We start from the raw sequence: 16,040 nt of genomic DNA on the forward strand, positions 1-16,040 counted from the left end.
CGTGCTGAAGCCCCAGGCATGCTTGTGTGGCCCTGCTTCTTGAATGACTCTCTGTGGGGAGTTGCAGGCGGGATCTCCCTGGCATGAATAATCCTGACGCTTCACCACAGAAGCTGGAGGAAAGAGAGGAAAGCAGGGACCAGCAGCATCAACATGATTTCTGTTTTTCACTGCACGTAATATTGTTCACCAGCTCGTTTGCGCAGGTCTCCCTCCACAGCTCTCAAGATTAACAACTCATTTTTAGGTAAGGGTAAAAGCGAATTAGTTCCAACACAAGCAACAGCTGGGAAGGGGGCAAAAGTACATACACTCACATTGGAGAAAAATATAAATCTTGCTGCTATCTTTTAGCTCAGTGTTTCTTGTCTATTTTGTTTTTTTGGTACACCTCACCACAAGGTAGTTTCAATTGTTAAAATTTTTTCCTGAAAATAGAAAATGTCTCTTGGGTTCTCCCGAGAGCGGGGTGCCCAGGCACACACACATTCTTCCCATAGCACAGCACTTTAAAATTAATAGCACATGCAGAGGAAAACTAAACCCTTTGACGTCACTCTTGAAATGAGGAAACAGAAACAGAAAAGGCTCCACTCCAGTAAGCTGCCAGAGTTGAAGCCGATTGGTCTCCGCTTTTCCTTGCCTGTGGCAACTGACAGCACCTCCCAGCCTAGCAGGCCGGCTGCCTGCTCCCCCAGCCAGTCGGTGGGTCTGGGCACTGCAGCAGGCTCGGCTCCATCCCAGCACTTGCCTGGGAGAAAGAAACGTGTTGTACTCACCCAGAGAGGATTTCTTTCTACCTTCCTTCCTCCCCGATCTCTCTGTGTGCTTTTGTGTTACTTTTTTTTTTTTTTTTTTTTTTTTTTACTTAATTATATTCCTAATCCTGGATGAAGTTGCTGGATTCCGCAGCACAAGTCTTCATGAACAAGCAGCACCGCTCAGAGATTTCACGGCATTCAAAGGTCACAGAACTGCCACTATGGTTAAATGTCTTGTTTAATGGTTGAGGTAGGTACAAGAGATTTCAGCGGCAACTCATTTTTCTTGAGAGAACAGAGTCACAGAGAGATGGCAGGAGTTTTATTTTAAATGAACCTGTATGTATATATTTTTTGGTCTGTGATTGTTACTACAGCAACCAGCTTTTGAATTTCCTTCCTTTTTCTAGGCGAACTGACTAAACATTATCACTTACCCTGAATTAACTGTTTCATTCCAAGCAGCCTAATGAGATACTCTGGCCTTTTTGCTGCACTTTGAGCCCCTCCTGAGGAGGGTTGCTTTTTTTCCTTTGGCTTCTTTTTTAATGAATGCAATATTTCTTCTCCAATGTAAATCTTAGAGTTGAGTCAATTTTTCTTTTTGGTGGGACAGGACAGGAAAATATTGGTAAAGAGATTAGTGAGGGTTGCAGAACAGAGAAAAAGAAAATCCTTTTTTCTCTTGAGTTTGTCATGTTGGTTGATAGAAGATGAAGAAATTAGTAGGAAGAGAGGAGGAAGCTAATAATGAGATTGAAGGTAGAAAAACCTATACGAGGTGTGTCAGAAAAATGAACTCTTGAGGAAAATGCACTTTATCATTTTGTTGCATTTTTTTAAAATGTTCTGGATTTAGAAGTCAACAGGGGAGATGCAGGCACTGAGTTGCATGACCAATGATTTAGATCTCATTATTTATAAAGGAGAATAAAACTTCTTTATTAGCACTGCAAATTTGCTAATTATCTTTTCCTACAATAGTTGAAAGCAGAGTGAGATATTTAATTAGGCACTTGAGTGATTGAGCCTGGGGACTAATTAATCTTCTATAGATTCTGTTCTTCATGTGTTCAGCCAGCATGACTATTAAAATGTTACAGTAAACCTCTTTGCCCCTGAAGGCAGGCATATGCATTTATATACAGTAAACCACTAAACGTTGCCAGGGTGGGAAGCAGGGCAATTAAACCCAGGGCTAATATTGTTTTCAGTGACACATTATGATTATGGGTTGAGGGGGACCCCTGCTAAAAATCATTCCTATCTAGAGTCAGTTATTGTAAAAGCAATTCAAGTAATATATGGTTCACATGGATTTCCTTATTACCCTTCTCAAAGTTATAAAATAGCAAGTAAGACAGGATTGTTTGAAACCATTACCGTTTCCAGAATTGCTTGATTTTTTTCCCCAAAGGTTTCTATTCTCAACGTTAAGAGAAATTTTTAAAACTGGGTCATGTTAGCAGTAAGATTAATAAGCAAGGTGTAAAACACATAGTGAATTTCAAAGAATTAATGAAATTAACTTCATAAGAGTGTAATGTACCAAGTTAAGAACTGCAAAAATATTAGGTCTGAAACGCAGAGGATGTGCTGTGAATGGACAATTGCTTTTCTGCAGCGCTTAGTGGGAAAACAAGGACTTTGTGTGTTGCAAATGCCTAACTGCAGCTCCTCCATTTCCTCCGCTTTATCTTTTATTACTGGCTGGTGAAACAAAGAGGGGTGTCAGTAGTAACGTCTCGATTGACATTTTCTGTAATAAAATGAAGTCGCTTTTTGTCTGAAGTAGGAGCCCAGAGTTGACGAGGTGCAACTCCAAAGTCTGTATCCTCTTTATAAGGATTTTTACCTGACACTGTAAGCTGTCTGATTTCAGAGTGTACTCAGTTGAGCATGAGACAAAATCAGTGGTGACTATATGTCAGCCAATTAGCTGGGAGAAACTCTGTTTTGAATCAAGTTACTTAGGGCAAGGGTGGAAAAATCCAAGATGTGTCAGGAGCAGACACCAACTTTGGGAAATTAATTGCACCAGTACATCTTGTAATGCCTTTCACGATGTTCAGCACAAAGTTACTCATTGTCAGTTCTCAATAAATACCTAGTTAAAATGTTTGCTGAGAATTTACTACCCTTCATATATTGTAAATTATTTAAATAAATTTCAAATATGGCATTTTCAACTGTCTTTGAAGAAAGCTTTTGTGTTAGTCCACCCTAAAGTATAATCTATTTAGGCGGGCATTGCAACATTGACTGGTGTTCTTTTCAGGCAGAGAACCTTGTTACCCCAAACAGATGCAAAAGTAAAATGACCAAGTTTCCTCAAAGTGAGCATGTACCACATGGAAATGCCTCTGCCTAGTAATTAATCTTCCAAAGTTGAATTTGTTGTTAAGCAGGCTCAAATCACAGGGGAAGCTGCTTGTTGACTGACAACATAGTGCTGGAAGGAATTTATTAAGCAGTAAACTAATCCCAAGCAAGACTAAAAGGGCCTCATTATATTAAAATGAAGTGTCAAAATTAAGAATCAGAATAGACTTTAGAACATCTAAATGTAGAAGCTAACAGGTATTCTCAGTGGTTCAACTTACCTTGACTTTTGGGGGGTAACTTTTTGAAGGACCCTCAATGTTCAGAACTTTTTTCCCAAAGACTCCATCATCCCATGGATTCAGCTTATATATCCCAGAGAATTCACAGACAAGTAGGAATCTCTCTTCTAGGAGGCAAGTCTAGCTAAAGAAGAAGAGATTTGGCATTTGGAAACGAGATGAGACCCTCTCTATCAGCGCCGCCCCGTAGTGGCATCCCCATTCCTCCTCAGAGCTTCCCCTTGGGCATCCTCACTTCTCCTAAGAATGTGTCTTGGGGAGCACGCCCATCCCTCTTGTGGGAGGAAGCCTTGGGGTGCTTTACAGGCATCAGGACCATTGGCTTTACAAGCATCCTAGGTGGCTTTGTCAACATGCTAACTTTGATTCCTGCGGTGATGCATACTTGGTATATTAGCAATCTTTAAAGTGGTCAATATGGAAATTTGGGGGATAGAAGGGAAAAAGGGATGTAGAAACCCAAACTGACAATATCTACTACGTTCCAGGCATTGTTAGAGATTTGAACAAAGAGTACAACAAAATGCGTCAAAGTTCTAGTGTATAATCAATGTAGTTATACTTTCCCAAGAATCGCTTAGGTATCTAGATGATTTAATTTGTACGTAGAAAGTGATTGCATGGAGCACACTAAAAAGAGCCGTAGATAGAGGCAGGGGACCAGTGGGCACCCTTATTCAGGATCTAACTAGTTGGATGACTCTGAGCCACTTGCTCACTCTTGATCTCAGTTTCATCACCTGTAAATGAAACTGGTTGTATTGGGTTATTTCTAACAATCCTTTTTTAGATGAAACTTTTTACAGTATTCTTATTTGGAGTTTTTTTAAAAAAATTCCATTTGTATATAAAAATGTGAGTGTTAAACCTTTATTAAAAAAAAATTACTGTGTGCTTTCAGCATGTCAAGGGCTATGTCTACAGAGGCAAAGTGAATAAAAAGACAGATAAGCAATGATTCCCACCTTCAGGAAACTTACATTCTGGTTGAACTTAAACAAATAGTGGAGCCTGGGCAGAGAAATGGAGGAACAGAGAGAATTTGGAAGGGAGGTGGTGATGAAGAAAAACAAAAGAGGTGGCTTTATGCAACTGAATTCAAGAAAAAAATCTAAATTTTCCATCTATATAGATATTTACGCCTATTATTGTAGTCTTTAATATGACCAATGGAAGCATTGTCATTCTTTTGAAATGATATATTTGTAATGGTGTCCTTAAAAAATATAATGTGAAGGGAAGCCAAAGTTTTCCCTTTTGTTGATTAAACTGCTGTATAGGTTTGAAATGGTGAATTAAATCAGTGCACTGATATCTTCTCCATCATCACTTGGACTTGGAACCCCTAGGAGTTCCAGAAAGCAGGAGTCCTTCGAGAACTTTGACAACAGCCCCAGGTTCCAGCAGCCATTTGGTGCAAGCAAGGAGGGTTCCCAAGCTGTGATGGGCTTGACCACTGATGCCTTGTAGTGTCGCAGGAATGTTCTTGGTGGCAGGAAACCTCCCAAAGTGGCTCAGAACTTTCAGAGAAGACCTGTGTGAGTTAAGGCAAATTTCTTAAACTTTGGAGGCCCTGACTGCCTCCTCTTTAAAATGAGGCTTTTGGAATACTTCTGGGATGCCTTTTTCCTTTCCAGATTCTGAACTTTACCCTGACAAGATTAATGTTGACTAGTTAGCATTAATTTCTTTTTATTCTCCCACCTCTCCCATCCTTTATTTCTACCATTTCCCTTAAAAGTTTGCCTTTACTCAGTTATCCAAATTTATGCAATTTCACCTCCAAAATACCCTCATTGCTAAGGAAAAACAAAAACAAGTCCCTGGGTTTTGGAGAATTTCTCCGCAGGAGGACTATTGCTCCCCAGGGAAGACCACCCGTCCTCGCCCCCTTTCTCTCCTCTGAGGCTGATGTGCTGCTCTGTGGCTGTAGCTCCCCTTCAGACAGTAAAGGGATGTGCTTTGTGTTCACTGTAGCTGGAGACTTTAATGTGACAAGTGTCTTTTTCCTAAGTGCCAATCATTGTCCTAGATTTTCTGTGCTATCTCACTTTAATATCTCTTCCGCTCCAATTCTGGTTTCTTTAGGGAATAACTGAAAACTTGTTAATAACTAACTTGGAGGAATCCTCAGAAGAAAGATGTTTTTGGTTTGGTTGTCCATTGAGTATCTGCTCTGAGACCTGGGGCCTATGGTACAAGGTGGCTGCCTCATCCTGCTGGTGGAATTTGATGCAATTGAGTTACTCTAATCCAGACACTGGTTGGATCCTACTTGGGTCAGAGCATTCCTCTGGCATCTCCTCTGGGTATGGTTTACAGATAACGTCTCAAGCTTGGAGAATAGGGGACAGGGTTTGTAGTTTTGGATAAACCTAAAAATAACATGACACAAAACACACATAAGTCTATTAAGCAATATATAATTCTTAATATATTAGTGTATAAATACCCCAGTATTGAAAATCAAAACCCTTTCATGAATGCTTTATAAATTTATTTGCATACAGTATAGAAGTATGAAAATAATAGCCTTAGTCAATATACCAGTAAAGAAAGTTTATGTCATACATACCCCCTCCATTCTTCACGCTCCCTTCACCCTTCCTTTCTTCCTTCCTTCCTGCCTCCCTTTCTTCCCTTTTTTGCATTTGTAAGGAGAAGATGGAAAAAATTAAGATTGGTAATGAGATTTTGATGGAGTTTCCTTTTGTAAAATTTGAAGTAATGTTTGTTTTAGTTTTTCTTTTCTAATTGTTGGTGAATATGTGCAAAATTTTTCATTAAAATTCCTGCTCAGATTCTTGTCTTATTAATACCTTTTGTGTTTTACATTCATATTTAACATGTAAATAAATATATAAGGTATCCTTTCTACATGATGAAAATCATCATTACCTGCTCACTGCTTCAGACACACAAAAAAGGATTCGGTTCAAAACAGGAGTTTGTACATAATTTAAATATACTGAAGGATATTTAAGAATTTTGAGTTTTAAAAAACATTCTTTTCCCCTGGGATGGGAGGTCGGGTCCAGGGTTAGTCTGGGGTGAGAGGTATTTCCATGGGTTCAGGTGTAGACATAAGGAGGTTAACATATACCTGAATTGGTCAAAATTTGATATCTGAAATAAAGATACTAAATTTTCAATGTTTTACATATTCTTTGACCCTAGTAAATCTTAGTCTAAGAAGATATCAAATTATGTTTATTTTTGCCTTTTTTGTAATATAAAAACTCAGAAACTACCTAAACTAATAATAGGTGAGTTGTTGAGTACATTATTTTGAATCCATACCATAAAATGCTATATAGTTACTTAAAAGAATAAGCTAGATCTACATGCACAGTCTGGAATGATTTTCAACATTTGTATAACATTAACATTTGTATAACTACATATACACATTCACACACACTGATGGAAAATTTCTAGAAATTCAAATAAAAAAACTTAGCAGTGGAAGCCTCTGGCAGGAGAACTTTGAGCATGGGATGGGAACGACTATCTGTTCAGGTATATACTTTAGAATTGTTCAGCTTTTCTCCTCATAAGTTTATTATATACACAGTGGAAAAATTATGTATATTTATTTATTACTGCGTGATATTTAAATTAAAGTTGAGAGGAAAATTAGAAAGTAAAAGAAGAAAGAGTTCTGTTTTTTAATTGCTTCATTAGCTTCTTCCTTCAATCATATTGAATTTCTCCCGTGTGCCTTTAACACAGGTAGGGAGGCCATCATGCCCCGGAAGAAAGAGTCCAGGAAGTGAGGAGATAGATAGCCCAGCTCTCCTGCTTGAGTAACTTTGGGCCAATCATCTCTCAGGGCACCAGTTTCCTCATGTACAAAAGGAGAGGCTTAGTCAAGCTCAAAGTTCCTTCCAGCTTTCATATACGTTTCAAAGTTTTCATAAGAAAACTTTTTGGCCTGTTGCCTGCCCAACTATTTGAGACCTTTCTCCATAAACTAAATGTACATATTTGACTGTATGTATTTTATTGCTTTGAAGACTTTAACTAAATTTTCTCTTTTAGAATTGGTCAATTTGGTTTAATTTTTCAAATTAATTAAATATGCACAATTTATATTTATTCAAATAGTGTTTAAGGAAACCACACATCATGGACTTTTAAAATTAAAGTATGCTATAATACCATTTATTCATAAAACAGTAGAAAACACTGTTTGTATTAAGATGTGTAGCTTGTGCAGTAATACAAGCAACTAATGCTTCAGTTTCGATATGATTTATACCTTTCTTGGTTTTTCAGGAGAAACAAAAAAAAGACTTTCATTTCCCTTTCCCATTATGCCACTTGCCAACTGTGTCCAGCCAGATGAAAGAACTCAGTCATTCACAAAAGTGTAGATGTATTCTCGTAAAAGGAGATGCTGCAGTAATACAGAGGTCTAAAGAATGCCTTGATTTAGAAAAGGTCATTAAATTTAAGGAAAAAGTTGTTTTCCATGTGATAGAAATATAGTATATTTCCATGTCTTTCAGACTAGTCTTCTTGCTTTTTCAATGAAATGAAAACAATTTTAATTTGGTTTTTAGTTTGATTTGGAAAATGTAAGTATTGGTTATTTTAATTATTTAGTAATTTTTATTTTCTATTTTTCTAGACTTTTATTGTGTTTGGAGTAAAGAACAATCTAAGTTAAAACAAAAGGGATAAACACAAAACAGATCGGAATTTGTATGATAGGAGTTTTTTTTTAAACAATCTTATTGAGGCATAATTGACACACAATTGACTGCACATATTTGAAGTGTACAGTTAGATAAGTTTGATACTCTTGTGAAACCATCACCACATTCAAGATAATTAACATATCCATCATCCCCCACTTTTTTCCTGAGCCTTTGTAGTCCCTCCCTCTACCCCTCTCTCCATTCTGAAACAACCACTTATCTGCTTTTAATGTATGATAGTTTTGAATGACATTCTGAATTTTTCTCTACAAATCCTTTTTAATTTTTTTAAAAAATTATTAATCATTTAAAAATAATCCAATGGCTAATAATAAAGTAATTGAAAAATACTATCTTCTTTTTCATTAATATGTTGCCCCTGAGTGTCTCTGTGAGTGCATGAGAGAGACAGAGGGCAAACCCTTCTCAAACTTGAAGACAAATGTATTTAAAAACTATATACTGCTGTGGCCTCTCCCGCCGCGGAGCACAGGCTCCGGCCGCGCAGGCCCAGCAGCCATGGCTCACAGGACCAGCCTCTCCATGGCATGTGGGATCCTCCTGCACCGGGGCACAAACCCGTGTCCCCTGCATCGGCAGGCGGACTCTCAACCACTGCGCCACCAGGGAAGCCCTATAAAAACTTTTAATGGTATTTGTGTCAAAAACAGTCAGTTGGAGAATATAGCCTACTTAAAATGTCTCCTTTAACGTAAATCTTTTTAAAAATAGGTCAGATACATTTATTGAATTAATTGGCAGCAATATGTAATTTATAAAAATGTGTATTTTGTGTGGAGAGAGAAGGGAAAGGAGGAAGAAAAAAATGAGAATCAAACTTTTTTCAAGGAACACTGACCTTGTAACCTAAATCCCTGCGTTCAAGTTCCGGATGCTAGCCTTACTAAGTGTAATACTTTGGGCAAGTTATTTAGCATTTTTGACTTTTTAAGTCTCTTAAATGTGAACTTAAAATGAGGTGCCTTTATGTTCTAAAATTTCTAAGGTTTACTTACTACACACGCAGATGGATTAGCTTTCATATGTAATTAGTCGCTTAGTTCGGGGCACAAATGTCAAGTCACTTCTTTCTTAGAACATTCCTATTAGGAGAGGATTCATTATGCCCACTTTTTTTTTATTTTTGCGGTACGCGGGCCTCTCACTGTTGTGGCCTCTCCCGTTGCGGAGCACAGGCTCCGGACACGCCGGCTCAGCGGCCATGGCTCACGGGCCCAGCCGCTCCACGGCGTGTGGGATCTTCCCGGACCGGGGCATGAACCCGCGTGCCCTGCATCGGCAGGCAGACTCTCAACCACTGCACCACCAGGGAAACCCCATAATGCCCACTTTAATGGCAAGGAAATTGAGGTTTACGGAAGTTAAAACTAACAGAGTTGAAATTCAACCCTAGCTTTTTTAATGACAGTTTTTAATTATTTTTATACGTTTCAAATGCACTGTGTTTAAATCCATCTTTGATCATTCTAAGCATGAGTTAGGAAAAGTCTTTTGAAATTAGTATACAAGACATAAAAATATCTATTTCAAAATGTTAAAGCAATCTACACAATATATTTATTTATATGAGGTTCCAGTGTATAGAGGAAACATTATTTCATTTTAAGTTCATCTGCAGTGGGTGAATCTGACACTTTAAACTTCAGAAGTTTTGTTCTGAAAGGCAGTGTAACCGTAATGATGAACAGTGCAGAATCTGGCACCATTCATTGTGGTTCACTTATTAGCTCTGGGATCCTAAGCCAGTTAATCTCTCTGGCCCGCACTGTACTTATTTATAAGATGAAGGTGTTTAAAATATCTGCCTCATAAGGTTGTTGAGAAGATCAAATGAGTTTTGTCTGTAAAATGCTTAGAACGGTGCATGAAAGGTAGTAAGCATCATGTGTGTATCAACTGGTATTATTTGCTTACAGTTATAAAAATTATTTCATGGAGTTGTAACTATTTTGGGCGTAGTCCTGTTGGATGTTTTGAACATTTAAGAGAAATATAGTTTTTTATTTTATTTTTAAACTATAACACATATACAGAGAAATACCCAACATATAAATGTACAGAATGGTTCACTAATTTTAAGTGAACAAATATATAACAATTACCCAAGCCAAGAAATAGAACATTATTACATTATTGCCACCTCAGAAATCCCATCAAGCCTCCTGCATTCTTTCATTCACCATTATACAGTGAGACTTACTAGGTTGTTGCATATGGCTCTAATTTAATTTCATTATTGCATAGTGTCTAATTATTTGAATATGCAACAATTTATTCACCCATTCTACTGTGGAAAAACATTTCAGTTGTATCTAGTTAATATTATGAATAATACTGGCCTGAGCATTCTTTTGATACACCTGTACACGTATTTCTGCTGAGCATACACCTAGGAATTAGTTGCTGGGCCACAGAGAATGTTTATGTTCTACCTCAGTAGAAAATTCAAAACTGCTCAAGGTGGTTAAAATAATTTACACTCCCACCAACAATGTATGTATGATAATTCCCTTCCTCACTAACCTTACATATTAGCATCTAGGAGGTGTGTAGTGATAGCTTATGGTGGTTTTAATTTGCATTTTCCTGATTATTGACAAGTTTGAGCACTTTTGCACATATATATTGGCCACGTAAATATCCTCTTTGTGACGTGTCTAAACAAGTCGTTTATATATTAATTTATAGGAATTTTTGATATATTTTAATATCTTTGATTGCTATATATGTTATCTCCCATTCGTAAAATCTCCTGTTCTCTTCTTCAAGATTATTTTGTTCATTCTTCATTCTCTACATTGCCATATAAATTTTAGAATTAACTTAAGATTCTTACCTAAAAATGAAACTTTGGTTATTGATCAATTTGGGAAGATTTGACATCTTTCCTGAGTCTTTCAATTCATGAACATAGTATATCCCTCTATTTATTTAGGTCTTTGTTAATTTCTCTCAATAATATCTTCTAGCTTGCTTTGTGGTCATTTTACACATTCCTTGCTAGATATATTACTAAACACTTAGTATTTTGATGCTATTCTAAATATTATCTCTTCAATTTCAATTTTTACTTTTTGTTACTAATATATAGAAAACCAATTAATTGTTGGTATGTTAATTTGTTGTCAGCAGCCTTACTAAGCTCACTTGGGAATTCTCATATTTTATCTGTAGATTCTTTTTATATTCTATGTAGGCAATCATGCTATCCAAGAATAATGGTAGGCATATATACTCTTTTTTAATACTGAGAGTTTTGTCTTATTGTACTGGCTAGGATTTTCAGTAAATTGTTGAAGAGGTAACAGTGGGTAATGTATTATTTTCAATCTTAGAAGGAAAGCTTTCAACATTCTGTCATTCAGTATTATATTCTCTATAATATTGAGAAGTTTTCTTCTATTTCTAGTTTGCTAAGAGTTATCATGAATAAATATTTGATTTATCAAATGTTCTTTCTGATATCTACCATGTGATTTTTCTCTATTTTTCTGTTGTGGTGGTGACTGATTTTACAATGTCAAATCAAACTTGAAGTCCTGGAGTAATCCCAATTTGGTCATGATGTGTTATGCTTTTTTTTTTTAATCCATTATTACCTTGTTTCTGGATTGCTAATAGTTTTTAGGATTTTGCAACTATGTTCATAAAAAAATTAGCCTAAAATTATTGTTTCTGGTAACAACCAGGTTCCATTGACCTCATAAAAATAGTTAGAAAATATTACCCTTTAAAAATTTGGAGGAGGTAGATTTATATAGATTCATGTTATTTCTTCCTTAAATATTTGTTAGAAATTGTAAACAAATCCATCTGGTTCTGGAATATTTTGTGGGCAAGATTTTAATTATGGTTTTAATTTCACTAATTTTTATGGGTTATTCAGGTTTTCTACTTTTATTTTCAGTTTCGGTAAGTTGTGTATTTCTAGGTCAACTATCTTATCAAAATTTTGTAATTAGCACGAAGTTGTTCATAATTCCCTGCTTTAATATTAGTCTAACTTTTTATTTTTACTGTTAGTTTACTGTGCCATTTCTGTTTTTATTGTTTTTCTCCAATAGTTTTGACAGGATATCAACTTTATTAGATATTTCAAGTAAACAACTTTTGACTTTTTAAATCCTCTTTTTTTTTTTTTTTTTTTTGTGGTACCCGGGCCTCTCACTGTTGTGGCCTCTCCCGTTGCGGAGCACAGGCTCCAGACGCGCCGGCTCAGCGGCCATGGCTCACGGGCCTAGTCGCTCCGCCGCATGTGGGATCTTCCCAGACCGGGGCACGAACCCATGTCCCCTGCATCGGCAGGCGGACTCTCAACCACTGCGCCACCAGGGAAGCCCTTAAATCTTCTTTATTTATGTGTATTTATTGTCTATATTTATTAATTTTAGTCTCTTATTATTTCCTTTTATTCTTTTCTGAGCTTTTTTTTTCTATTTTCTCAGGTTTTTGGTTTTTTTTTGGCTCATAACATTTCAGTTTTTCTTCTTTTTGAATAAATATATTTAAACCAATAAATTTTTCTCTAACAGAGTTGCATCCCCAAATTTAGAGTTTCCATCATCAGGTAGCTCAAAACAATTTCAATTGTAATCTCTTTTTGGACTTAGATTATTTAGAAATGCATTTTTAAATTTTCAAACGTATTGAGGTTTTCTAGTTATCTTTTTGTCATTGTTTCCTAGTATAATTCTACCATGGTCATAGATCATAATTGATCATACATGATTTAGATCTTTGAAATTTGTTGTATCTTATTTGTATGACTCGACATATTGCCAACTTCTATAAATGTTTCATATACATTTGAAATGAGTTTGGATTCTGTGGTTGTTAGGTACAGCGCTCTATACAAGTCAATTAGAAAATTATTAATTGAATAATTCAAATCTAATAGTTGGCTCTCAGGAAGCAAAAAAATCAATACATATCACAATGGTCTATGGCCTTCCAAAGAGGGCCATATGTATATAATCTGTACATAAACAGATATACAGTGTATATGGTATTAAACTGTTTGGGAAGGAAGTGATTAGGAGAAACAAATCTAAAAAGTCTGCTTAAGGAAATGGGATGATAATGGAAAAAAGGTTGACAAATACTTAGATACAAATTTAGAACTGGTATATCATCCTGTTGAATTGAAACTTTTCTCATAATAAAATATCCCTTTTTTTCTCTATTAATGATTTTGCCTCCAAGTCTACTTTGACTAATACTAAAATCTGTACCACTAGCTTTCTGTTAGTGTCTGTGTGACTTATCTCTCATTCTCTTAGTCTTTAATTTTCTATATGTTTATGGTTTAGATGTCTCTCTTTACAAGCATCAGATAAGTAAATATTGTTTTATCATTCAGTCTGATATTTGTCTTGTCAGTGGAGTATTTAGTCTTTTTACATTTAATGTCATGATGATATATTTGAGTTTAAATATGCTGATTTACTATGCTATGGGATTGGCCAAAACGTTTGTTCGGGATTTTCCGTTACATCTTACAAAAAACCTGGATGAAATTTTTGGTCAGCCCAATATTTGCCCTTCCTGTTCTATATTTCTTATTATCTCTTTGCTTGCTGTCTTTGGATTGAGTATATTTATAATTACATTGCCCCTTTCCTATTAGCTTGTTATTTTTACATTCTTTTACATTGTTTTACTGGTTACTATTGAGGTTACAGGATTCATCTTTGACCTAATGAAAGTACAATGCAAATTAGTACTTTTATCACTTTGTGGGAAATTTGAAAACCTTAGATGAATACCTTAACTACTTTTGTGCCTCTTCAGAATTATATTCTATTTTTAGGTATTTAATTTTATGTAATTTAAGCTCCACAATGATTATTGTTATTATGGTCTCATACAGTCATGTATACTCTTCTTCCTTCCTGAATCTCTGAGATTACATATAGGATTTCCTTTAGTATAGTGATAATTTGGTTCAGTTTTGTTTTTTTGTTTTTTCTATCTGAAATATATTTACCTTTTTTTTTTTTATTACATGGACTTTTCCTGGGAAGAAAATTCTAGATTGGTAATTTTCTTTCCCCACTTTATAACATTATTACATTGTCTTATAACTCACTGTTTTTGTTAATGTCAGAAAATACTCCTTTAAAAGCAGTCTGTCCTTTTTTTTGACTGTTTGTGATTCTTTCTTTATATCTTTGATTTCCAGTATTTTTACCATGATTGCTTAGGTGTGGTTTTCATTGTATTTATTATTATATATATACATATATATATATATATTTAGGTATTATTTTATTTTATTTTTTAACATCTTTATTGGAGCATAATTGCTTTACATTGTTGGGCTAGTTACTGCTGTATAACAAAGTGAATCAGCTATATATATACATATATCACCATATCCCCTCCCTCTTGCGTCTCCCTCTGACCCTCCCTATCACACCCCTCTAGGTGGTCACAAAGTACCGAGCTGACCTCCCTGTGCTATGCGGCTGCTTCCCACTAGCTATCTATTTTACATTTGGTAGTGTATATATGTCAATGCTACTCTCTCACTTCGTCCCAGCTTACCCTTCCCGCTCCCCGTGTCCTCAAGTCTATTTTCTACATCTCCGGCTTTACTCCTGTCCTGCCACTAGGTTCATCAGAACCATTTTTTTTTTTAGATTCCATATATATGTGTTAGCATACGGTATTTGTTTTTCCTCTTTCTAACTTACTTCACTCTGTATGACAGGCTCTAGGTCCATCCACCTCTCTACAAATAACTCAAATTCGTTTCTTTTTATGGCTGAGTAATATTCCATTGTATATATGTGCCACATCTTCTTTATCCATTCATCTCTCAGTGGACACTTAGGTTGCTTCCATGTCCTGGCTATTGTAAATAGAGCCGCAATGAACACTGTGGTACATGACTCTTTTTGAATTATGGTTTTCTCAGGGTGTATGCCCAGTGGTGGGACTCCTAGGTCATATGATTGTTCTACTTTTAGTTTCTTAAGGAACCTCCATACTGTTCTTCATAGTGGCTGTGTCAATTTACATTCCCACCAACAGTGCAAGAGGGTTCCCTTTACTCCACACCCTCTCCAGCATTTATTGTTTGTAGATTTTTTGATGATGGCCATTCTGACTGGTGTGAGGTGATACCTCATTGTAGTTTTGATTTGCATTTCTCTAATGATTAGTGATGTTGAGCATCCTTTCATGTGTTTGTTGGCCATCTGTATGTCTTCTTTGGAGAAATGTCTATTTAGGTCTTCTGTATTATTATATATTTTTTATTATATTATATATTCTTATTATGATGATGATGATGGTAATTTTCAGTCCTAGAATCTGGGTTTTTTTTTGGTAGTTTCTAGATCTCTGGCAAAATTCTCAATCTTGTCTATCATATCCTTGTATATATTATATGTATTATTTTAAAGTCTTTGTTTTATTTATATCTTATAAGTGTCTGTTTCTGTTGTCTGCTATTGCTCCTGGTTGGTTCAAATTTCTTGCCTTTCTTATGCTTGGTTATTCTTGATGGGGCACTGGACATTATAAATAAAAAATATGGAGATAAATTGAGGCCTAGTGTTATATTATCTTTCTCCAGATAGGATTTACATTTGTTTCTGCCAAGTAACTGGTGGCACTAATGGTCCTGATTGTCTTAATAGTCCTGATTTTGTGTTGAATGAATGTATATGACATGCTTAAAACAGTGGTTGGCACATACTAAGTACTGTGCAACTGCCTCTTTTTTCCTTTCATTGCTTCCTTTAAAGGATGTGGAAAGAGAGAAAGGGAAGAAAGAACTAAGGATAACATCCATGGCATTAAAAAACTCCAGTATGCACCAGAAGTAATTCTCATTTTTTTTCATTTTATTGTCTTTTTCTTATATCGGAAATAAATTTAAAAATGAGAAGTTGTATTCATCAAAATCATGAACTAAGTAGATA

General features: G+C 35.8%; 1 protein-coding gene across 1 annotated transcript in view; it reads left to right on the forward strand.

Annotated features, from left to right (window-relative positions):
• Nucleotides 1-634: 634 nt before the first annotated feature.
• The window catches only part of PDE7B (phosphodiesterase 7B), a 334,476-nt gene continuing 319,070 nt past the window's right edge, over nucleotides 635-16,040 (forward strand). The window contains exon 1 of the mRNA XM_029223802.1: nucleotides 635-1,011. Coding sequence (XP_029079635.1) covers nucleotides 991-1,011 — 21 coding nt within the window. The 5' untranslated portion in view covers nucleotides 635-990. The remainder of the gene's footprint in view (nucleotides 1,012-16,040) is intronic.

The sequence above is a fragment of the Monodon monoceros genome, unplaced genomic scaffold (assembly GCF_005190385.1).
Source record: "Monodon monoceros isolate NGI ecotype Baffin Bay Population unplaced genomic scaffold, NGI_Narwhal_1 Super_Scaffold_15, whole genome shotgun sequence".
Lineage (NCBI taxonomy): Eukaryota > Metazoa > Chordata > Mammalia > Artiodactyla > Monodontidae > Monodon > Monodon monoceros.